We start from the raw sequence: 25,100 nt of genomic DNA, 5'->3' as shown, positions 1-25,100 counted from the left end.
GGGGGGGGGATCTCCTATGTTTGCCTGTGGAAGAGGTCACCAGCTGCCAGCCATTTCCTGTATCCCAATTGTTGGTTTCAAAGCTGATGATTTGGGCCTGCTTGTCGTGGGCCTGCTCTGTGATTTGGGACATCTCCTGAACGACTCCGTCAATGTAGGCTTCATCCTCTCGGATGCTTCTCAGGCGTACCACCTCCTCCCTGAGGCTCCACAGTTTCTGCATGAGTGCTCCATCCAGCTGAGCGGCCTCCTCTGTCTGCGTGGAGACCGTAGTGTAATGCCAGGCGATGGACTCCGTCTTTACGGAGACCTCTGCCCACCATCCTGGATCCTCCTCCCTCCGCACGCATTCCATTATCTCCTCCTGGATCCCCATGGCGAATGGAATGCTGGATTTGATTGTAGCCTTGGCGCTTCTAGTCCTCCCTGCCATTTCCAAGTTGTGATTTTCAGGTCTGCCTGTCAGTAAATTAGAAAATGAGAGAGAGTTAGAAAAATCCAACTGAGAGCTAGTGCGAGATTGTGAAAGATTTGGGTGTCTGAGAGCTTAAGGTGTCTGAGGGATTGAGGTTAAGATTAGGTGTCCGAGAGGTTAAGAGCTGGGGGTAACTGAAAGGGTGGCTGTCTGTGAGTTAGTGTGAGAGTTGCAAGTTAGTATGAGGGTTTGAGTGATTAGGGTGAAGGGTTAGGATAAAGGGATAGATTGCTGCTCTAAGATATCCTAGTCGAGTGTAGTTTGGCTCTCCTTAAGGCTCTTCACAAAGGCGCTCTCGCTAAGGCGAGTGCCTTTGCCGCTCGCCGCGCACCAAATGGCTGCACGCCGTTGGCTCACCTCCTTTTATGGAGGAGCCTGGTCGCTGGCTGCTGATGTAATGGGGTGGGCGGAGCTACTCACGCCGCTGCCCCGAAGTCTCCGATATCTCCGATTCTGTGCTGCCGCTTTCCGCTCTCCCAGCGCCTAGCACAGCTCTCCCTCTGTTTTCCCACTCCCTCTCCCAGCCGCGTGTCACAACGGTGGTGGTAGTGGAAGCAGTGTCCAAAGTTGATCCAAAGTAATGGGCTGGGTCAGGAACTGGTTGAGTAGAAGGCGACAGAAGGTAGTGATCAATGGAGATCGCTCTGAGGAAAGGGATGGTACCAGTGGTATGCCTCAAGGTTCTGTTCTTGGTCCTGTTTTTTTAAACATTTTTATAAATGATATTGCTGAAGGGTTTTCGGGTAAGATTTGCCTCTTTGCGGATGTTACCAAAATCTGCAATAGAGTAGATACATTGGATGGTATGAATAGCATGAAGAAAGACCTGGTGAAGTTAGAACAATGGCCTGAAATTTGGCAGCTAAAATTTAATTCTATGAAATGCAAGGTCATTCATTTTGGCTTCAAAAATCTGAGGGAACAGTACAGTTTAGGGGATGAAGAACTTATGTGCACGACGGAAGAGCAGGACTTGGGTTTGATTCTATGTGATGATCTTAAAGTGGCCAAACAGGTTGAAATGATGACGGCAAAAACTAGAAGGATGCTAGGTTGCATAGGGAAGGGGTATGGCCAGTAGGAGAAAGGAGGTATTGATGCCTCTGCATAAGACTCTGGTGAGACCTCATTTTGAACATTATGTACAATTCTGGAGGCCACACCTTCAAAAAGATATAAAATGGATGGAGTTGGTCCAGAGGAAAACTACTAAAATGGTGTGTGGTCTTCGTGATAAAGCGTATGGGGACAGACTTAAAGATCTCAATCTGTATACTTTGGAGGAAAGGCAGGAGATGGGAGATATCTTAGAGACGTTTAAATACCTTTGCAATATAAATGTGCATAAGTCGAGTCTTTTTCATTTGAAAGGAAACTGCAATAAGAGGACATAAGATGAAGTTAAGAGGTGTTAGGCTCCAGAGTAATCTGAGGAAATAATATTTTAAAGAAAGGGTGGTAGATGCATTGAACAGTCTATTGGAGTAGGTGGTGGTGGAATTCAAGACGGCCTGGTAAGCTTGTGGTTGAAGGCTATAATTTCTTGACAACTATTATAGCCTAAAGACCCAAGAATCAGTATACACAATTCAATAAACAGATAACACTTAGCAAGGCAGTCATGTAAATATTAAATAGCATAGGAGCTAATAGAGATTGCTGTGGAACCCCACAGGAATGACTATAATATTGTGAATGTGAATTCTGCCATAGGAAAATATTTATATGGTCAGTTACCATTAAGTAAGATTGGAGCCGATTGAGAATAGTATCCGTTATGCCTTTGTCTTTTAGCTTGTCTGTTAAAAGGTCATGATTACATCAAAGACTCTCCTGCCTGCTTAATTTGCTCAAGGCTGCCCAATTGCCGATATATTCAGCAGCATCTAACCAGGTAGTACCACTATCAGTTCTGACTGGCCCCCCAAAAAGTGAGTAGATCAGGGGAGGTTCTGGGGCAGCATTAGAGAGAAGCCGGTAGGTATGCAGGTACCAGCAGTACCGTATTCAGTGCTGATGCTCACATAGCTAAGTGGGTGAATTTAGAATAGTTCAAACACTGTCCTAAACTTACCTGTTTAGATATGTGTGCTCCAGCTGTGAATATCTGCCAGAACCAGCATTTAAAAAATTGCTGTTTCGCTGATCTGTTACACCAAAAATAGCACCCCTTTTTTCTTCCTCTCTTCCCCCTCAACCCACAAAAGCCCCCCCCCCCTCCCGAATGAGCCACCTTTCCTCCAGTCTTGGTAGGTCCCCTGGAACTACCTTAGTTCCCTGATAGCCCAGTGATATTACAATAAGTACCATGAGAAATTGCAGTAGCCATTTTCTTAAGGCTGCTGCAAGGGGCAACAATGTTAAGCTGAGTCTGCATAGAATGTATAAATAAATGACTGTCATGTTGTACCCTAAGCATCCTTGGTGGCTTGTGTAATGCTATAATCAAGACGAAATAAGGGGGGTTCAACCACTCTTTCAGTGAAAAAGAATTTCCTGGTGTCACCTCGTAGTTTCCCGCCCCTGATTTTCAACGGTAGGGGCGTACCATGGCCTGGTACAGTGGCATGGTTGAATAGTAATATTTTTGGGAGGAGGGATTTTCTAATTCCTCATAATAAAATCTGTAGTTATTCTTTTAAAAGGTTAATGAACTTTCAACATTTACATTTCTTCTAGTTTTGCTCAGTAGCCCTAACACATTTTTTTAGGAGAAGTAGGCTATTGTAAAACTAAGGGCTTCTTTTACAAAGGTGCGCTAGCGGTTTTAGTGTGCGTGCTAGCCACAATGCCTCCTTTTAAGCAGGTGGTAATTTTTCCTTTGTAAAAGGAGCCCTAAGTCTTGCCTTTATGAGAGAGGGAATATGAAGCTCGTTGGGGAGCAGTTGCTACTAACTTGACTCATAAGTTCCATAAAATGGCTTGCTTGGTTAGTGGGGGTCGGCCATGGGGGTCGCGGGTCAGCTGGGGGGGCGGTCGGAGGTTCTTGGGGGGCGGTCTTTGGGGGGAGGGGGGTTTGCGTCGAGGGCAGGAGGGCCTGGGATCCCTCCTGCCTGTAATGTAGTGCGGGGTGGGGGTAGGGGGTCGCCGTGGCCAGGAGGGTTTGGGCTCCCTCCTGGCCCGAACAACTAGCGGGGGGGGTCACCAGGGCCAGGTGGACTTGGGCTCCCTCCTGGCCCGATATTGTCGGGGAGTTGGGGAGTCGGCGGGGCAAGAGGGCTTGGGCTCCCTTTTGCCCCGATCGTGTCGGGGGTGCCGCGGTTGGCTGGGGCAAGAGGGCTTGAGCTCCCTCTTGCCCCGATCGTGTCGGGTGTCGGGACCGCCAAGAGGAAGCAGCAGGACACCGGTAGGAGCTTCTACATGATGGGGGGGGGGGGTCGGGAGGCTGTGAGGGTGCGAGCGGTCCTTCAGGGTGGGGGTGCGGGTGCGGGTGGGAGTGCATGTGAGCGGTCCTTCGGGGTGGGGGTGTGTGCGAGCGGTCCTTTGGGGTGGGGGTGCGAGCGGTCCTGCGGGGGGGTGAATTGGACGTCGGGGGGGGAACTATGTAAAAAAATTTTTGTACAACGCGCTCATGCATATAACGCGCAAGGGTATGCGTGGTACGTAAAAACCACATATAACGCGCGCGTTATATGCGAGAAAATACGGTAGATGCAAGGCATTAACAAAGAAAGCTAAATTTGAGCAATTTAGCTCCAGACAGACAAAAAATATTCATCTTAAGGATCTTCCCCTCTCTCACTCTAGCCGCTCCACAGAAAGTGGAGCCACCTCTACCATCTTGTAAAATGTTGTGATTCTGTTATGAAGCACTCAAAAATTTTGCTGGATATAAGACTAAAACGTACTTGCAATTTATAATGTCCACACAAGGGGGTAAATTGTTTACACTGAAAGGATACCTTGGTTGAATAATCATGAAACAAAGGATTGTTCTCCCTTCATATATTCAAAATCTGCACTTTCTGATGATAGTGAAGTAGCTGTAAAATCATAATACTTATAGCAGAACAGTTAGGCCCTAATTGATAAACATGTTCAACTTTTATACCTCCTGTTGTGCTTTGAAATTATACAATAGTGGGAAACCAGGCTTCCAAAAAACCCTGTAGCTCTGCTTCTAAAACTGACTCAGGCAGGCCTACTAACCTCAAATTATTCCTGTGGGAATGGTTCTTGAAATCATCTACTTTTTCTTCCAGTTTTCAGAAAAGATTTTTTAATTTTATGAACTTTATCTTAAGGGAGTCAAGACTATGGACAAACACAAAATCTTGTTAATATTTTCTTATTTTAAAGCAATTTGTGCTAAGATTTTAGAAAGCTTTTTTCTTATAGAGTTGCACATATCTGGAATATAATGCCCCCCTGAAAAATTTTGAAAAGCATATTTTTTCAGAAAGCTTATTGATACTTGATTCCATTTTTATTTTTGCTATAATCTCATGTAAATTGCTTTGGGCCTAATGTCTAACTAAAAGGCAGTATAGAAATACCATGATTAGATTAGATTATAGTAGTCTGAAAAAAAGTAAATTATTCTTATATGCACCGAAATAAAATAGATCAGTGGTTCTTAAACCTGTCTTTGGGGACCCCTAGCCAGTCAGGCTTTCAAGCTATCCTTAATGAATATGCATAAGACAGATTTGCAAATAATAGAGGTGACAGGCATGCAAATCTGTCTCATTATATTCATTAAGGATAGCTTGAAAACCCGAGGATCCCCCAGGATATGTTTAAGAACCACTGCAATAGACTATGTCAATTACTAATTGTTAGACATTTAACTTTATCTGCAGTGAAAACGCAATGTTATTTATTTTATCATGATATCCCTATTTAATGAGCTACTTCTTTTTATATAGGATATAATCCCTGTTAGTTATCATCTGATACCTTCACCAGCAAAACCTAAAAATGGCAGCAAGGAGAAGGAGAAAGATTCTGAAAAAGATGTTAAAGAAGAATTTGCCGAAGCCCTGAGAGATCTGAAAATTCAATGGATGACTAAGTAAGTAAAAATTGATTACAAAATAATAGCCAAATATAAATAGTTATCAGTGTTGCCTCTAAATCACGGAACTAGGCTTCATGCCCACACTAAACGTGTATGCCAATGCCATACAAATACTTCAGTTAGGTATAATTGCCATTTACTCTTGCTGCAAATATTTAGATATGGATGGGCTCATGTTTTCAAGATTTTACATAACACTATAATGTACTCCTGGTTAAAATTCAATTCAGCTGATATGGAGTCCCATCTCGGTCAGTCGATGGGTGAAGGTGGCAGGAACAGGAGAGGCAGAAAGGTTTGAGAGAACAACATTGTCTTTTGCTGGGATGATCTCTGGATTCTTCTTTATTCCATTACCATATGGTCCTGCTAATGGGAGCTCAGTGCAAAGACTGTTCCGCAGTCTCTCCCGGAGGTCGCCTCTGTCGGTAGCAGCAGTTTCTGTCTTACTTTTAAAGCTTTACATAAAGGACAACCATTATACTTATCTTCTATCATTATTCTTTATACTCTATCATGAGCATTACGTTCTTTTGATTCCAATAGATTAGTTTTATCCCAGGACAAGCAGGCAGCATATTCTCACATGCTGACGTCATCCACGGAGCCCCGGTACGAACAGTTGCAAAAGTGCACTGGCACTTTAAGAACTTTAGAAAGTTCACAACTGAGCGCTACGCATATGCGCAAGTGCCTTCCCGCCTGACATAGGTGTGCGGTTCCTCAGTTCTTAGTTTTCCACGGAGCTAAGAAGTTGCACTTTTGAATGTTGGTTCTTTTTTGTTTTGCCTTCCCGTTCGTGCGTTAAATTACTATTTATTTCTTCTTTTCTTCTTATACCAGCTTCGTTCCAGAAAAAAAAAAGAAAATAATTTCTTTTTCCCTCTTTTTTCGCCTTTGGGTGCTTTGACGGCAGGGCCTCCGTTCTCGCCTCAGCCTTTCACTTTTCATTTGGCTGAGGCAGTTTTTCCATTGATGTCCTGTCTATTAATAGGGTTTAAGAAGTGCGACAAGTGCCTGAGGACAATTTCCATCAGTGTCCCTCACAACTGGGGCATCCAGTGCCTTGAACTGGAACATTGCACTGACACTTGTGCGCATTGTTCCACTCCCAAAAAATGCACCATAAAAAGCCACCTTCTGTATCGTCCTCTACACCAGTATAGTTCTTTACTGATGGGTTATATCTCACTATGACAAGCAGGTGGAAACTGAGACCACATCTTGGTTGTAGTCAGTGTTCCCGCTAAGCTGCGTTGGCCTGCGCTCACGCACAAAATATTACATCGCAGCGCAAAGTTTCTCTTCACAGCGCACACACGCGTCGGTAAGGTAAGGGGACGCATTGGGGGGATTGCACTTCCCCACAATTGCCATGCTTCGGTTCCTCTTCTTCCTTCCTTCCTCCCCCCCCCCCCCCCCCGCGGGACCCTGCGGCACCATCAACTCTTACTCCCTCTAATGTCGGCCCTGCAGCTCCAGACTTCCTCGCACCTTCTCCCCTCCCCCTTTGGATCGCTATTATTTTAAATGTTATAGCCGCGGAGCTGTATCCATCAGTGGAGATGTCTAACCTCGGCCTGCCCCGGAACTCTTACTGCAGCCGCCGCCCGTCTAGGCAGGAACAGGAAGTCACTGTTGCAGTAAGAGTTCCGGGGCAGGCCGAGGTTAGACATCTCCACTGATGGATACAGCTCCGCGGCTATAACATTTAAAATAATAGCGATCCAAAGGGGGAGGGGAGAAGGTGCGAGGAAGTCTGGAGCTGCAGGGCCGACATTAGAGGGAGTAAGAGTTGATGGTGCCGCAGGGTCCCGCGGGGGGGGGGGGGAGGAAGGAAGGAAGAAGAGGAACCGAAGCATGGCAATTGTGGGGAAGTGCAGAGCTGCAGGGAAGAGTGTTGCGGTACCCAGCTGGAGGGAGAAGGAAGATGAGGGAGGGAATTAAAGGAGATGCCAGGGCTTGGAGCATAGGAGGAAGGTATGCCAGTCTAAGGGAAAAGGAAGGGGGAGATGTGAGAGCATGGAGGGGGAGCGAAAGATGGAAGAAAAGGAAAGGAGAGAGATGCCAGAGAATCAGGGAAGGGGAGATACCAGACTATGAGGAGAGGTGTGGGAGAGGGAAGGCGAGGAGAGAGATGCCAGACCAATGGGGTGAAAGGAGAGATGGAAGGGGGAGGCATACAGTTTCTGGAAGGGGCATAGAAGGAGAGAAGATGCCATATAGGGGAAGAGAGACGGCAGACAGTGGATGGAAGGAAGAGAGTTACAAGAAGATGAGGAAAGGAGAAACCACAGAAGACAAAGGTAGAAAAAAATTTCTATTTATTTATTGCTTTAGGAGACATGTGTCACTGTTTCTGTGAAGCATTGTATGCAGAGTCCAGCTTCTTGCTGGTTCAATTTAACCTTTGTCTATGTATTTTTATTTTATCCCCCCTTTTACAAAACTGTGAAGCGTTTTTAGCACCAGCCTTGGTGGTAGCAGCTCTGATGCTCAGAATTTTATGAGCATCAGAGCTGTTACCTCCGTAGCTAAAATCCACACTACAGTTTTGTAAAAGAGGGAGGGGTTAGTTTGTGATTACATATTCCTTACTAGGCGAAGGTTTTTTCTGTGTTCTGTGTGTTCGAAAGACATGGTTTTCTGTTAGGATTGACGGTGTAGGATTGATCTGTGCTGGTCTGGCTTGTTTAGTTTTACAATGGGTGTATTGATGTACTGCTCACTGCAATATGTAAGATGCTGCCTTTTCCTAGGTACTCATGTGTGACGTGTGGTTTGTTACTAAAAATCATGTTTTTCTTACAGATGGGGGGGGGTGCCAAAAAATGATGGGCCCCGGATGTTACATATGCTAGGTACGCCACTGTATGTAAAGATACCAGAAAGCTGGCGTAGCAAAAACTTCTAAGTTTTGAGTATTTAACCCTCCCACAATCTCACGGGCACTCGTTTCAAGTTTATTGAGATTTTGATTTAAACGCAATATCAAATATTTTCAATGCGTATAACAAAAATAAATTTGGGGAAATAAATAAAACCATTTGAACCAGTGTTCCCGCTAAGCTGCGCTGGCGTGCGCTGGCGCACAAAATATTACATCGCAGCGCACACGTTTCTCGTCACAGCGCACGATCGGAAGAGGCGTACGGCAGATGGCAGGGCGGCGAGAGGAGAATCGGGCGAGTTGGCTCATAACTTGCTGGCGCCCGATATTTTTGGCTCACGGTGAAAAAAGTTTGCTCACAACACCCGCCCGCTTAGAGGGAACACTGGTTGTAGTATATTAGCTGAGGCTCCCCCTTCTAACCGAGTCTTTCTCAGTCTCAAAGCAGGTAAGATAGGAAAAATTTACAGCTCCCCCTGTTAGGGCTGTTGGAATTGCCGGATGGAGCTTGGACAGGTCCTGTTGGGGGATCCGTCCGACCTCGGAAATGTCAAATTGGCAAGTCTCGTGCTGGGTCCCTTCCCCCCTTCCTCCACCTCCCCAAGTTTTTGTAGAGGTGCCTCAGTTGGCAGCCTGGCCACCGATACTGGTCAGGCCTCTGGCTTTGAGAGAAAAAAAAAATCCTGAGGCTGTGCTGGTCTAAAGGGCTATTTCCCTTTAAATTTGCTATATTTTGGTTGGAGGAGGAACTTACCAAAGATGGTGGCTTGAACGCGGCCACAGAGACACTATCGGAGTTCCTGTAGAGAATTTTGCTTGACCTGAGCTATTTGTTCAAAAGAAAATCAAAGATCTGTGTTTTCCCGGACAAATGTGCTGAAACTGCAGGGCTAGTGAACATCTACGTGGAGCGAGGAGTCCGAACTTCGCAACCAGGAGGATTCTCGGCATTGAGAGACACGCAAGCTGAAGCGTGTGATCTCTCCCTTGAGGGCGCCACCTTGTCCCCGGAGAAGCGTAGTCCTCCGATTTATCCCAAGGCAATAGGATGGCAGTTGGAGGAGGAACCGGCCTGGGATGCTCCTTTCCCGACCCAGCAAAGTGCGGGCAATGACTCTGGATGGAGGGCAATGGAGGCTGTTTCTACAACATTGCAGCATTCAGAGAGTGAGAATGTGGCAGGCTACTGGAGTTTATTCTCAGATGGACTCCTATTGAGGAAATCTGCAAGGCCACCACTTGGTTCTCGGTTCATACTTTCACCTCTCACTAGTGTCTGGATACTTTCTCCAGACGGGACGGCCAGTTTGGCCAGTCTGTTTTGCGTAATTTGTTCTCATTAATTTGCCAACTATCCCACCATCCCTTTTTGGTTAGCTTGGAGGTCACCCACATGTAGAGAATATGCTGCCTGCTTGTCCTGGGATAAAGCACAGTTACTTATCCAGGAACAGCAGGCAGATATTCTCGCAACCCACCCACCCACCTCCCCTGGTTGGCTTCCTTGCTAGCTATCTGAACTGAGGCCACGCTGAGGAGACGCATGCCCTGACTCGGGCGGGAAGGCACACACGCATGCGTGGTACACTCGGAAGCTTGAAGATCTTCAAGCAAGTTTGCTTGCGAGACTGTCCATTCGGGGCTTTGTAGATGATGTCACCCACATGTAGTGAATATCTGCCTGCTGTCCCTGGAAAACACCTGTTACGGTAAGTAACTGTGTTTTGTGGTCTTTAAAGATAGTCAATATGTTTTCTATGAACCACAACAGCTTTCTAGATTTATTTCTGCCCAAGGGCAACCTATAACTACTACGTGAACCTGTTTTCATCCCAGTATAAGCTCAGAGAGGTAATGTACTGATGCCTGCTAGCTCCATTTTACTTTTCCTTATTAAAAAAGTTACCTGTTAATTTTTCAGTCTATTTACAGCTTCTCCTCCAGTTATTGAGAACTGATTATACTTTGTGATTTATTATTTCATTGTTTAAATTTCTATAAGAAGTTAATTCTTGTATGTAAGGAATATTTTTGTTTACATTGTATTTTTTCTTATTTGACTGATAAATATGTCAAATGTTTAAAATTTAAATAAAGAATTTTAAAAAAATTTGTTGTATTTTGCTGTATTTTTCAACTAACTGGCACTTCTTTTACAGCTAGGTTGCGTATTGCACAGTGTGCACTTTGCAGGGGAAAAAGTGTTCATTGTGCTCCAGACGCGAAGCACTTGTGGCCAGCTTGTGCAAGCGTTGTATAGGCCGGAGCAGTAGGAGATCCTCGTCGGCATCAGGTGCCGGCAGCCAGAGAACCCTGCTGCAAGTGCCTCACAAGTTAGAAGCTGATTGTGAGGAAGCCCGGGCTTCCCCGATGCCCACAAAGGAGGTTTCCCAGCTGCCGATGGTCCAGAGTAAAAAGGATTTCCTTAATGCTGAAGTGGCTTGAGACTTTCTCACTGCTGCTGCTGATGGCTTGCCTGCTTTAGCGGCTGGGACAGTTCAGGCTTTCCAGATGCTACAGGTCTCTGGAGCTCCAATTTTTGCGATTTCAGCTCTGTTTTTGGCAGGAAGCACCTCCATCTTTTCTATAGCCTCAGGTGACCTCCCCCCATGTATTGGAGAGACAGGGGCAGGTTTTAGCTGGGTCTCCTGCTGTGGCAGGGAGTCTGTTGGGGGGGTTTCCTCCAGATTTTGTTTTAGCCCTACGTTAAGCTTATTTGCTCGCGGCCAGAGGTCCTGCTTCCACCTCGGGGGGTGTTTTCCCTTGATGTCCTCTCCAGTTTGTCCCCACACCGCACCCGTTTTGTCCCCCTCTACTCCTCCCTTGTCCAAGCAGCCGCAGGTCTTATGGGATAAGGATTTTTATCAGGAGGCGCAAAAGTTGGTTGAAGAGGACCTGGACCTTTGTGGTGGTCATCAGGATCCTCTTGGGGAAACAGATTCCGTCAGCAGCAGGTTTTCCATCTGCTTGCGAGGGCATGTCCGTGGTACGCATTTTTCAGCGGGACAAGCTTCATGAGCTTATTCTTTAGGTCTCGTCTGTGCTTAGGTTTGAGGACACCGTGTCGGAGCCCCGCATGTGGTGGACCTCTTGCTTCAGGGGATCTGCTTTGTATCCCGCATCAGGATATTTGGGATATTGTGTTCGCTCAGTGGCAGGTGCTGGAAGCCCCTTTACGCATTCCATGGCCCACCTGTATCCCATCCCGGAGGGGTATCCAAACACTTTGAAGTCACCTATGGTGGACACGGTGGTCTCGACTATTGCGAAACAGCATACTGTGCCTATGGAGGGTGGATCTGCTTTGACGGACCCTGAGGAGCGTAAATTGGAGTCCCTCCTTAAGCAGAGTTTTGATGTTTCTGCCCTAACGGTCCAGGCAGCGATGTGTGGTGGGCTGGTTGCTCATCCTTGTTTTCGGTGGGCCAACCATGACCTTGACCGTAAGTCTGATAACTGGGACTTAGTGGAGCAGCAAGTACCAAAATTGAGATGGGTGCTTCTTATCTCTCAGATGCCATTTATGACCCATTATGAGCTTCGGCCAAATCCATGGCTTTTGGAGTGGCTGCACGCCGTACCTTGTGGCTTAGGACATGGTTGGCAGATGTGGCTTCCAAGGATAAGCTGATGAAATTCCCCTTTAGGGGGTCTTTCTTGTTTGGAGAAGATTTGAACAAGTTTGTTCAGACCCTCACTGATTCTAAGGTGTCTCGCTTGCCTGAAGACCGAGCTAGGCCATTGGCACCGGGTGGTACTGCTCAGGGGCATGTGCGTGATTTACATCAGCTCCGCCCTGGTCGAGGGATCACTTCCTTTCTGGCCTCTGGATCCTCCCGGGGCCATTTCTTTCAGTGCATGCAGTCCTTTCAGGGGGCCTGCCGGAGAGCTGGGAATTCTGCTGGTTCCACCTCTGCCCATCCTGACCAATGACTCCTTACAGGTGCCCCTTTTTTTCCGGTGGGCACCCACCTGTGCAAGTTCTATCCAAAGTGGGCAGAGATCCTGTCCGATCAGTGGCTCCTGTAGGTGATTTGGGACGGGTATGGTCTGGAGTTTGCCTGCTCTTTGCCAGGTCATTGTCTAGCTTCTCAGGTGGTGTGGAAGAAGCAGGCTTTTCACCAGACCCTTCAAAGATTGCTAGATCTCAAAGCAGTGGTTCCAGTGCCCTCTCAGGAATGTTGCACCATCAGGTACTTGATTTACTTTGTGGTTCCCAAGAAAGAGGGTACCTTTCAGCCCATCTTAGATTTGAAGGGGGTCAATAGGGCTCTCAGGGTTCCATCTTTTTGCATGGAGACGCTGCAGTCTGTTATTCTGGCAGTTCAGCCAAGGGAGTATCTGACTTCTCTCAATCTGATGGAGGCCTACTTGCATGTTCCAATCCAGACCTCCCATCAACGCTTCCTTTGCTTTGTGATCTTGGGTTGGCACTATCAGTTTTGTGCGCTTCCATTTGGTCTGGCCACGGCCCTGAGGATATTCATCAAGGTTATGGTGGTCGTGGCGGCGGCTTTGCACAATGAGGGCATTCTGGTTCATCCCTACCTAGATGACTGGTTTATTCGTACAAAGTCATTCCAGGAGAGCACCCGGGTCACGGCTCAGGTGGTGGTGTACTTGCAGTCGCTGTGCTGGGTTGTCAACCTTTCCTAATTGGTTGGCCCCCCTCCCAGCGACTTGAGTACCTTGGGGTTCTGTTCAACACCTCCTTGGGGAGTGTCTTCCTCCCAGAGAACATAACATAAAAATTGCCACTGCTGGGTCAGACCAGTGGTCCATCATGCCCAGCAGTTTGCTCCCATGGCGGCCCTTAGGCAAAGACCAGTGCCCTAATTGAGTCTAGCCTTACCTGCATATGTTCTGGTTCAGCAGGAACTTGTCTAACTTTGTTTTGAATCCCTGGAGGGAGTGTTCCAGATTTCTACCACTCTCTGGGTGAAGAGGAACTTCCTTACTCTTCTGCCCAACTCTTCTCTCTCTTCAGGCCAACTCTTCTCTCTACCTGCCCCGATCTCAAGGCAAACTGGATCTGAACGGCATTGGCCACTCCCCTTTTAAGGGGGAGCTTCGGATCTGCTGCAGATGACGTTCGGGGGTGGGCTGAGCTACCTCTCACCCTCTGCCTCTCTCTCTCACTCTTCAGCCCAACTCTTCTCCTGCCTGCCCCGATCTCAAGGCCTGGGTATGTAAATTGCAGTCACAGATTCGCCTCCTTATGGCATCCTTATGGTGTCCTCGAACGCAGGATTTCCTCCAAGTCTTGACATCAATGGTGGTTTCCCTAGACGTGGTGAGGTGGGCTCGGGCCCATATGTATCCTGTTCAGTATGCTCTTCTTCAGAGGTGGTCGCCCCAGAGGCACAGTCTCTACTTCCCTGTTCCTCTGCAGGGTTTAGCTTTCTGCAGTCTTCGTTGGTGGTTCCAGCCCTACCATCTAGTTTGTTACAAAAATTATTATTAAATAGATGGAACTCCACCAATAAGCTATATTGTTCTCAAAGAGAGGAATATAACTTATAAAGAACTATTAATTTTGGGAAAGTTAGCTCGCTTGATTAAAACTTAGCTCTGTAACTATAATTAAACATATAATATATGGGAATATTTATTCAAGAACTAAGACTCAGAATCTTCAAAAGCAAACTGAAAGTGTATTTTATTTTTAGAGCAACTATACAATTAAAATCAAGCTGGTAGAATCAGTAAGATTGTTAAGCAAAGATAATATTACATTATATTAGTGATGATTTTTATTCCGCCATTACCTTGCGGTTCAAGGCGGATTACATTAGAGGTTATCTGGACAATTCCAGAAGAGATTACATAGTTGAGCGGTTTACTTTGAGGGATTAAAATACTTCCTATGGAGTTAGTTTGTCTTGATGGATTTCTTGAATAGCAGGATTTTAATTTCTTTTCTGAAGGATTTGTAGTCTGGTGTCATCAGTAGATTGGATAAAATTGATGGTCAAGTTTTGCTGCCTGTGTGGCCAGTAGGCCATCGTACATTTTTTTGCATTTGACGCCTCTGATTGGGGGGGGTATGTGAATGGTATTTGGGTTCTCCTTTGCCTGGTTGTGTCAGTTTGGATAAGGCAGTTGTTCAAGTAGGCTGTGCTGTCTCCATTGATTGCTTTAAATAGTAGACAGTAAAATTTGAATTGTATTCTTGCTTGTATTGAGAGCCAGTATGAGTCGAGGTATGCGGCAGTGATGTCGTATTTCTTCTGCTAATAAATCTGTCTCAGGGCTGTGTTTTGTACTGTTTGTAGTTGTTTTATCATGACTGCGGGGCAGGGGAGATAGAGGATGTTGCAGTAGTCTAGAAGTCCTAGGACTGGGGATTGGACCACGAGCTGGAATTGTTTTCTTTCAAAGAATTTTTGGATTTGCCTTAAGTTTCTCATGACCGCAAATGACTTCTATATTGTTTTGTTGATTTTGGTTGCATGGTACAGCTTCTATCATCACTCCCAGAAGTCTTAGGGTGGGTTGAGTGGGGTATGTGATTGAGTTTATTCCTAAATTTGTTATGGTTGGGGTTTTCTTTGTTTCAAGAAGTATAAATTTTGTTTTGTCTGGGTTCAGTTTTAGTTTGTGTTCTTTCATCCATGTAGCCACTGATTCTAATGTTCTGTGTAGTTTCTCTGTCATGGAGTGTATAAGTTGATCAAAAGTAAGGAGGATGTTGATGTCATCTGCACAGCTATAGGAAGTTAAGCCTAATTTGTCTAGGCAGGTGCCAAGGGATGCAGTGTAGAGATTGAAGAGAGTTGGGGATAAAGGCGATTCTTGGGGTACGCTGCAGAGGTTAGACCATGGTTCTGATGTTTCTTTGTTTTTACTCTGTAGGTCTTGGATTGTAAGAATCCTTGAAACCAAGTGTGCACCTTTCCTGTGATTCCTATTGATTCTAGTATTTGCAGTAGGATGTCATGGTCTACCAGGTCAAATGCTGCGGTGAGATCTAGTTGTATAACTAGCATTTTTTTTGCTTGTGCTGAGGTGCTGTCTAGCTGTGTCCAGGAGGGATCCTAGTAGTATCTCTGTGCTAAAGTTGGTTCTGAAACCAGACTATGTAGGGTGGAGTAAGTTGTGGTTTTCTAGGTAGTTGGTGAGGTATTTAGCTACGAGGCCTTCCATTAGCTTGACATTTAATGGTTTTGAGGCTATGGGTCTGTAGTTGGATGGTAGACCTGTTGCTACTTTTGGGTCTTTTATGATCGGGGTGATGATGATTTCACTGAGGTCTTGTGGGAAAAGGCCATCTGTGAGCAAGGAATTGTATCCATTGTATGAGGAGAGTGCAAAATTTTGGGCTGGAAGCTTTTAACAGGTATGGAGGGCAATAGTTGAGGTTGTAGGCTGCATGGCTGTATTTTTTGTAGATTCTGTTTAGGTCGGACCATTGTATTGTGAAGTTAGACCAGGTTCTGTCTGCTGCAACTGATTCTTTTTCTGTATGGGGCATTATGATCTCGTCCAGGTGGATTGGGGTTCCTGCAAAGGTTGTCCTGGCTGTTGTAATTTTGTTTCTCAAGTAATCGGCTAGAATGGTGGCTGAAGGGGGTGCAGAGTCGTTATTGGCTAGGAAGGGTTTAGTGTCTGTGAGTTCTTTTAGTAGTTGGAATAGTTTGTGTCTTGAACTTCTGTGCCTTTTTGGTTGGTGTAGTGTGTCCTTCTCTTTTCTTTTAGTTTTAGCTTGTATTGTTTGTTTATTTCTTTCCATGTTGTTTTAGTGTGTTCTTGGGTACTTTTTCTCCATTTTCTTTCTAGTCGTCTGCATTGTCTTTTGAGTAGGAGTAGTTCGTTGTCGAACCATTTGCCTGATCGTCTGCTGATTCTGTTTTTTGTTTGTACTGGGGCTAGCTCATCTAGGATAGCTGTGCTTAGTGTGCAACATTGTGAGATGAAATTTTTGGGGTTATTTTCTTGGATTGTTGTGTCTGTTTTATTCCAGAATATGGAGGGGTCGATGTATTTATGTGATTCATAGGTTAAGCTTTGGAATTTTGGTTTGAGTTTGCCTTTGGCCCAGTTGATATTGAAGGTGTTTGTGTAGTGATCTGACCAGAGAGATCGGGACCAGTTTCTGTTTGAGGTGTAAATTTCTGGTAGAATTGGCTTTTGGGTCATGAAGGCTGCAATGTCAAGTTGGTAGCCTTTCTCATGTGTGGTTTGTGGGTCTAAGATCTTGTAGGTTAATGCTTCAAGCTAAGATAGTAGGCTTTCTACTTGTTTTGAGGTTTGGTCTTTGAGATAGAGGTTTAGATCTCCTAAGTATATAAGTATTATACAAGACAAATTTTCTCTAAGATTAAAGGATCAAATTTACTCACAAATGCTGGTTGAAAAGTCCTTAGAAGGCCACCTTGTAGGCCAGAAAAGCACATGTTTAGAAGCATAGGTTGCAGAGGGAGAGTGATGTTGCAGCATGGTGATCCAGCCAGGTTGGGATCTGATGGAAAGAGACAGAAAGCCAATCGTATCTATGCTTTATAAATGTGGTGGGTTCCCAGAATGCATCAAAACTCAGGGGCTGTCTCTAGCATCACATCCAATCATAGAGCAGCAGTGCATCATAGAGCAGGGCAATCTTGTCATTGGTGATGTCATCTGACTAGATTTTCTTGCAGACTGGAAGGGGCAGGAGTACTAGTACATCCATGCTTTTGTTTATTCGCCTGAGCTGCATCTGTCTGGCCATGTCTTTGTCCTTTAAAATGGTTTAGTCATTTTACTGGCACACCCAGTCATGCTTTTATAATAGGTGCCTTTAGCACAGCACCTGGATAAGATGGCTGGGGGCAAGGCTCAAAACTTCTTTTTACTTTAAGTAATTTCAAGCAAACTTAAATGATTTACTTCCAACAACTACATATAATAATTGGGAATAAAAGCACACATTCTACTACGGATGCAATTACTGTAATAAACTATATACAACAGTGTTCTCCCTAGCGCTTTTCAGCCGGGCGCTCCACCCATCAAATTTAGATTACCGCCCGGCTGTCATCTTCCGAATCCTGCTGCCACCAATGCTTAACGTGCAGCCTGAAAAGCCGCCGAAAGACTCCCGCCGGACTTTAAACAAAACAAAACCCAGCAAGCGACTCGAACCCGGCTTCCCTCCGAAACCGGAAGTTACGTCGGAGGGGGTAGGGAAGAGAAGCTGGCACGGACCATTAGAGCCCTGGAGCATGCAGGAGATAGGCCAGCCATGGAGGGAAGCTTACTTGCTCTTGCTTACTTCAGGCCTTTCTCGCTGCCGGATCCTGCCTACTTTCTGTTTCTGCGAAGGCAGGACCCGGCAACGAAAAAAGCACGAAGTAAGCAAGAGCAGCAAGTTGTAAGCTTCCCTCTGTCGCTGACCTTTGGGAGATAGGTCAGCGACGAAGGGAAATTTGCCTTTGTCTGTAACAAATCTGCCGGGTGTGTGAGACGGGGGTGGGGGGGTGAATGGGAGGAAAAATGCTGCTGTACCCAATTAGTGGGGGAGGGGGAAGAGAAATGCTGGTGCTTCTGCTGTACCCAATTGGGGGGGGTTAAGAGAAATGCTGATGATGCTGCTGCTGTACCCAATAGGGGGAGGGGGAAGACTCATGCTGCTGCACCCAATTAGGGGGGAGGGTGAAGAGAAATGCTGCTTCTGCTGTACCAAATTTGGGGGAGGAAAGAGAAATTCTGATGATACTGCCGTACCCAATGGGGGGAGGGGAAGAGACATGCTGCTGCACCCAATTGGGGAGAGAGAGGGAAGGAGGGAGAAGGAAGATCAGGAAAAGGAGGAAAGAGATGCAAAGACCATGGGAGGGAGGGAAAGGAGATACCATACCATGGAGAGGAAGAGAGAGATGTCAGGGCATATGGGGGGGAAGCAGGGCCAGATTAAAGGATAGGCCCAGTAGGCACAGGCCTAGGGCCTGAAATGGTCAGGGGGGGGCCGCCAGTGCTGTGCTTTGGGGCCTCACCCTTGCTGGATTTGCTGGCGGCAGCAGCAGCCTCATTATCATCCCGGACCCCCAACCCGATCCGACCCTCCTATCTCTCCCTCCCTCCCTCATCAGTGACGTGCCAGAGGGAATCACGGCAGGAGAAAGCCCTGAAGCAGCCTGCTTAGAGTAGAGCAGTGCTGTTTAGAGTCTCGTGATGGGAGGGAGGGAGAGATAGGAGGGTCATGGGGGGGGAGAGTAGCAGTCTGCCCCAGGTGCTCGGCCTGGCGTCATGAACTTCTTCGGCTAGCAACAGCATTTACAATTCACTGCTGTTGCCAGCTTCAGACCTTCCTCTCTGCCGGCTCCTGCCTACTTCTGTTTCTATGAAGGCAGGACCCAACAGAAGAAGGCCCAAAGCTGGCAACAGCAGCGAATTGTGAATGCTGCTGCCTGAAGAAGTTCATGATGCCAGGCCTTGGGTGACAGAAGGAGGAAAAGGAGCAGAGGGGGAGAGACTTGCTGCACCCAACTGGAGGGAGAAAGAAGATTAGGGAGGGAATGAAACGAGATGCCAGGGATTGGAGGGAAGGAGGAAAGTATGCCGGACCAAGGGAAAAGGAAGGGGGAAAGGAAGGAGAAGATGTCAGAGCATGGAGGGGGAGGGAGAGATGGAAGAAAAGGAAAGAAGTGAGATGCCAGAGAATCAGGGAAGGGAAGATACCAGACTGTGGGGTGCGAAGGAAAGAAAGGAGAAGAGAGAGTTGCCAGAGCATAGGGGACGGGGTGTTGACAGAGAGAGAAAAATGGAGAGGTGGCAGAGCTGAAATCAATCATGTACAAAGGAGAAGAGAAGGGGCACAGGATAGACAGTTTTTTGAAGGAGCATAAAAGAGGGAAGATGCCATATGGAACGGGGAGAGGGCGGACAGTGGATGGAAGGGGTTGATGCTGCATGGAAGACAGAGCGGGCAGATGCTGGCTAGAAAGAAGAGTGAAGACAAGATGATTAAAGCAGAAACGACAAACGGTAGAAAATTTTTTTTTTGTTGCTTTACGTAGAATCAAGTAGTATTGTATCTATTGATTAAAGTTTATAAATAGGAAATGGAAATAAGGCAGTTTTTTGGGGACTAAACCCCTTTCCTCAGGTCAGGACAGGATACCATAACAGCAGGGGTGCCCAAATGGTCGAGCGCGATCGACCAGTAGATCGCAAAGGCAATGTGAGTCAATCGCGTTGCCTTGGCAATCTTTTTCTTCCTGCCTCCCTGAGTCGGGCCAGGCGCGTACAAGCAACGGACTCACAAGACTTCACCTCCGACGTCAATTCTGACGTCAGAGAGGAAGTTCTGGGTCAGCCAATCGCTGCCTGGCTGGCCTGGAACTTCCTCTTCGACGTAAGAATTGACATCAGAAGTGAAGTCTTGTGAGTCCGGCGCTTGTACATTCCTGGTCTGGCTCGTGGAAGCAGGAAGAAATCGGCATCGTGGCTTAGGGGGTAGGGAAAGAATCGGGGAAGTGGAGAAATTGGCACGATGGCTTGGGGGGCAGGGGAAGAGAGAAAGAAAGAGAGACAGAAAGAAAAGGGGAGGGGCAGAAAGAAAAAAATATTGGATTTATAGTCAGAATAAGGAAGTGCAAACAGAGACTCATGAAATCACCAGACAAAAAGGTAGGAAAAATGATTTTATTTTCAGTTTAGTGATCAAAATGTGTCTGTTTTAAGAATTTATATCTGCTGTCTATATTTTGCACTATGGCCCCCTTTTACTAAACCACAATAGCGGTTTTTAGCTCAGGGAACCTATGAGCATCGAGAGCAGCGCAGGGCATTCAGTGCATCTCCCTGCTCTAAAAAACAGTATTGCGATTTAGTAAAAAGGGAGGGGGTATATTTGTCTATTTTTGTATAGTTGTTCCTGAGGTGACATTGCATAGAATCGTCTGCCTTGACCTCTTTGAAAACCCGCGGATTATAAATGATAATTAACATTTTCTCTGCGTACAGTGTGCTTTGTGTTTTTTTTTTTAATTTTATTGTTGGTAGATCATTTTAACTTGGTCATTTTAAAAGTAGCTCGCAAGCCCAAAAGGTGTGGGCACCCCTGCTGTGGAGCCATTTCTTGTATGACTGGATGAGCTATATTTATCTTTTTTTTTAGTTGTTTAAATTCATGCAGAAATAAATGGCTAGATTGAACCTAATGACTTCATTAATGCCTTTCCCTTTTTTAAACCTCTATACCATTTGAAAGAGGGCAAATACTTCTTAAATTTAGTAAAAATATTCTGGCACAAGTGTCAAACCTTAAAAAAGGAAGTCATATTGAGCATTGGAAAATAATAATAATTAACTAATAAAAATAGTATACATTTAGGGCTCCTTTTACTAACTTACGATAGTGGATTTAGTGTGCGCTTAGCGCGTGGAGGAATTGCCATGCGCGCTAGATGCTAACGCCAGCATTGAGTTGGCGCTAGTTTTCCCACGTAGCACAGGGGTTTACGTGCACTAAAAATGCTAGCACACTTTAGTAAAAGAGGGGGTTAATTTTCCCCACCACCAAATTTCCCCATCCCGCCCCACCCGGCTACTTTTTCATGCCACCCGGCTGGAAAAAATTTCTGGGGAGAACACTGTACAAAATACTTATTAAACCTTGAAAGAAAGGAAGCAAAAGAAAAAAAGGGGGGGAAGAAAGATGATTTTGTATATGGAGTATGGTCAAAGTGGTATTTGCAGATAATATCACGCTACATATATTCCCTCTCTTGATTGCAAGATAAAATAATAATATTAGAACAAGGAATCACAATTATAAAAATAGTGCATGGTGGAAACAGTAACAATCCTTAACACTAACGATACATCACACTGGGAAATATTTTGAAATTCACATAAACCTTGAAGATATTAGAGTATGTTATACAGGACGGGCGCTATAGGGCGCAATAAGGAATGGTGGTGTAGTCATTGTGCTCCAGCAACTATTGACAAGAATCGATAAAAATCATCAGTGTTTGGTCTTCTAACAACATTAATTTAGTTTGTGCACTTTACTTGCAACTTATACTTCGTGGTGAACAAGGCTGCTCTGTGAACTTCTAAAAGCTAAGTTGCTCAGCATTTCATATTCTGCTCTTTTCACTGTTTTTCAGCATTATATCTGCTTAATTTCTCTTCTCACTGTTTCTTACTTAAAAAAAACAAAAAATAAACCCTTGTATTTCTTCTGTTAAATCTTATTTCCTCTTCCTTTTAATAGGAATTAAGGGTAAGACTTATATTAACTCTAATTAAATCCTGGTGCCTATGGCACAGGGTGACTAAAGTAGGGGAAATCCTGGTATAAATCCTGTGTTTTAGGGTAGCTACTGATCTGGTATAGAGCCTGTATTTCTGACTTACTAGTTTTCAGCCATTGTTTTCTGCTGATTAGGTGTAGAAGGGAGGGGCTCTGATTTATTACTAAGGTTAACTGCATTATCTTTGGGACAGTGCTGTGAACAAGTCTGCCCTGTGAACTTCTAAAAGCTAAGTTGCTCAGCAATTCATATTCTGCTCTTTTCACTGTTTTCAGCATTATATCTGCTTAATTTCTCTTCTCCTCCTCCCTGTTTTTTACTTTAAAAAAAACCACAAAAAATAAACCCTTCTCTTTCTTTTGTTAAATCTTATTTCCTCTTTCCCTTCATAGGAATAAGGGTAAGACTTATAGTCCCACCTACCCCAGGGACCACTTTTCATATATAGAGACCCAAATAATCAGGACTACTCAAATCAAGTCACTTTACAACCAATCAAGATGACCTTTGTTCTATGCAATCACTGTGGTGCTTTAATTCCAAAACACACTATTTGGAGGCTTAAGGCTTGCCCCATCTGTCTTCAACTTGCTAGTATTAAGGAGGAGCTCTGCAAACTTAAACAGGAATTGAATACAATTAAAGCAGCTTCCATCGCTCCACAAAATCATACCAACTTACCACCTCTACCTCAAAGAATAAAACATCCCAGAAATAAATGGGTCATAGTAGGCTCAGGAAGACTGTGGCATGTACCACAGAAACATCCACCTTCATTAATATTACCTCTACAGAATTCCTTCGCTCCACTAGTGCACTGCGATACTCAACAAAACAGAAGGGAGGTGGTACTGGAACCAATGAAGGTAACTCAAGAGAGCAAGCGCACCCTTAGCACAAATAAAAAAGCCAAAAACAGAAAACTATTACTGTTGGGGGATTCTATCATCAGAGGCATTAACCTTGGAACACAAGGCAAGGAGACCCAAATAGTGAAATGTCTTCCAGGATCCTCAACTACCAGGAGTTCCAGGCAAATACAAACTATAATTAAGGAAAAAACTAAGGATTTTAACACTGATGTTGTTATCCATCTGGGAACCAAATGACCTAGCCAACAACTCCACACTTGCAGCACAGAAAGCTTTTCGAGTGCTTGGTGAGGGCGTGAAACCTTTTGTAAAGACATTAGCTTTTTCTGAAATACTGCCTGCATATGGAAAGGGAGAGCAAAGAGTGAAAAACACAGAGGACTTTAATAGATGGCTCAAAGCCTGGTGTCATCAAGAAGGCTTCAGGTACATAGGAGGATGGGGAAATACATGGAAGGACAAGAAGCTATATTGCACTGATTGGCTACATATTACTACAGCAGGAAAAAGAAACCTTGCAGAGAAAATTAGACAATATATTTCAAGGCATTTCAACTAGAAGGTGGGGGTGGTGTATGTATGAAGGATAATTATAGAGACCACCCCCGGCAAAAGAAAAGATGTGATAGTAGTAAAGATTGCAACATAAACAATATCAGCAACTCATTTCTTAGTATTGCAATGGAAAGTGAAATGAAACAAAAATCCATACGAAAAAGGAGATTACCACTGAAAAATAGCTGGAAAGCGATGAACACAAATGCTCGCAGTCTAAGCAACAAAGTTCATGATCTGCCAGCCCTGATGTTAAAGGCAGATCTAGATATTGTCGTTATCACAGAGACATGGTTCAGTGAATCACATGGATGGGATGCAAATATACCGGGATATAATCTTTTTAGGAAGGACAGAGATGGTCATAAAGGTGGAAGAGTAGTTCTCTATGTAAAGATCAATATCCAAGCGACTGAAATGCAAGGGACCTGGGGAGAGGAAGAAGCAATATGGATCGCTCTGAAAAGAGAAGATGGAACTTCTATCTACGTGGGTGTAGTCTACAGACCTCTGACTCAATCACAGCAAATTGATAAGGATCTGATTGTGTATATCCAAAAGTTTGGAAGTAAAGAGGAGGTTCTTTTATTGGGAGATTTCAACCTGCCGGATGCGGACTGGAATGTTCCGTCTGCGGAATTGGAAAGATGTAGGGAGATTGTGGATGCCTTTCAAGAGGCTCTGCTCAGACAAATGGTGACGGAACCCACAAGGGAAAAAGCGATATTGGATCTGGTCCTCACAATGTCTCTAATGTTCGAGTGGGTGCTTACCTGGGAAGTAGCGATCTTCAAACGGTTTGGTTTCATATAACGTCTAAAGTGGAGAGCGGCCACATGATACTTAAAGTCCTAGATGTCAAACATACGGACTTTAATGCAATGGGAGAGTACCTGAAGAAAGAGCTGTTAGGATGGGAGGACATAAGAGAAGTGGAAAAACAGTGTTCTAAGCTGAAAGGAGTGATAAAAATGGCTACGGACCTTTAAGTGAAGAAAATCAATAAAAACAAGAGAAAAAGGAAGCCAATATGGTTCTCCAAACTAGTGGCGGAGAAAATAAAGGCGAAAGAGTTGGCGTTCGTGAAATATAAAAAATCCCAAGAAGAGGAGTGCAAAAAGGACTATGGGATGAAACTGAAAGAAGCCAAGAGAGAGATATGTCTGGCGAAAGCACAGGCGGAAGAACAAATGGCTAAAAATGTAAAAAAGGAAGACAAAAATTTTTTCAGATATATTAGTGAAAGGAGGAAGATGAAAAATGGAATTGCTAAATTAAAAGATGCAGGGAACCGATATGTGGAGAGTGATCAAGAAAAAGCAAATGTGCTGAACAAATACTTCTGTTCTGTGTTCACAGAAAAAAATCCTGGAGAAGGACCGAGATTGTCTCTCAAAGTTACACGAGAAAATGGAGTGGATTCTGCGCCGTTCATGGAGGAGAGTGTTTATGAGAACTTGAAAAACTGAAGGTGGACAAAGCAATGGGACCAGACTGGATTCATCCCAGGATACTATGGGAGCTCAGAGGTTCTGGCGAGTCCTATTAAAGACTTGTTCAACAAATCTCTGGAGACGGGAGTGGTTCCTGGGGATTGGAGGAGAGCGGAAGTGGTCCCTATTCACAAAAGTGGTCACAGGGATGAAGCAGGAAACTACAGGCCGGTGAGCCTCACTTCAGTTGTTGGAAAAATAATGGAAGTGTTGCTGAAAGAAAGGATAGTGTACTTCCTGGAATCTAATGGGTTACAGGATCCGAGGCAACATGGCTTTACAAAAGGTAAATCGTGCCAAACCTGATTTAATTTTTTGATTGAGTGACCAGAGAGCTGGATCAAGAACATATGCTAGATGTAATTTACTTAGATTTCAGCAAAGCCTTTGATACAGTTCCTCATAGAAGACTGTTGAACAAACTTGAAGGGCTGAAGTTAGGACCCAAAGTGGTGAACTGGGTTAGAAACTGGCTGTCGGACAGATGCCAGACGGTGGTGGTTAATGGAAGTCGCTCGGAGGAAGGAAAGGTGAGTAGTGGAGTCCCTCAG

At 45.0% G+C, this 25,100-nt stretch overlaps 1 protein-coding gene across 6 annotated transcripts in view; it reads left to right on the top strand.

The window, feature by feature from the left end:
- The window catches only part of TPP2 (tripeptidyl peptidase 2), a 1,323,399-nt gene that overhangs the window by 972,574 nt on the left and 325,725 nt on the right, over positions 1–25,100 (top strand). For all 6 annotated transcript variants that reach the window (XM_033947626.1, XM_033947627.1, XM_033947625.1 and 3 more), the window contains one exon: positions 5,344–5,489. In XM_033947626.1, the coding sequence (XP_033803517.1) occupies positions 5,344–5,489 (146 nt within the window). The remainder of the gene's footprint in view (positions 1–5,343; positions 5,490–25,100) is intronic.

Source organism: Geotrypetes seraphini, chromosome 6 (genome assembly GCF_902459505.1).
Source record: "Geotrypetes seraphini chromosome 6, aGeoSer1.1, whole genome shotgun sequence".
NCBI lineage: Eukaryota > Metazoa > Chordata > Amphibia > Gymnophiona > Dermophiidae > Geotrypetes > Geotrypetes seraphini.
Note: the sequence above shows the minus strand (reverse complement) of the source record. Positions and strands in the feature narration are given on the sequence as shown.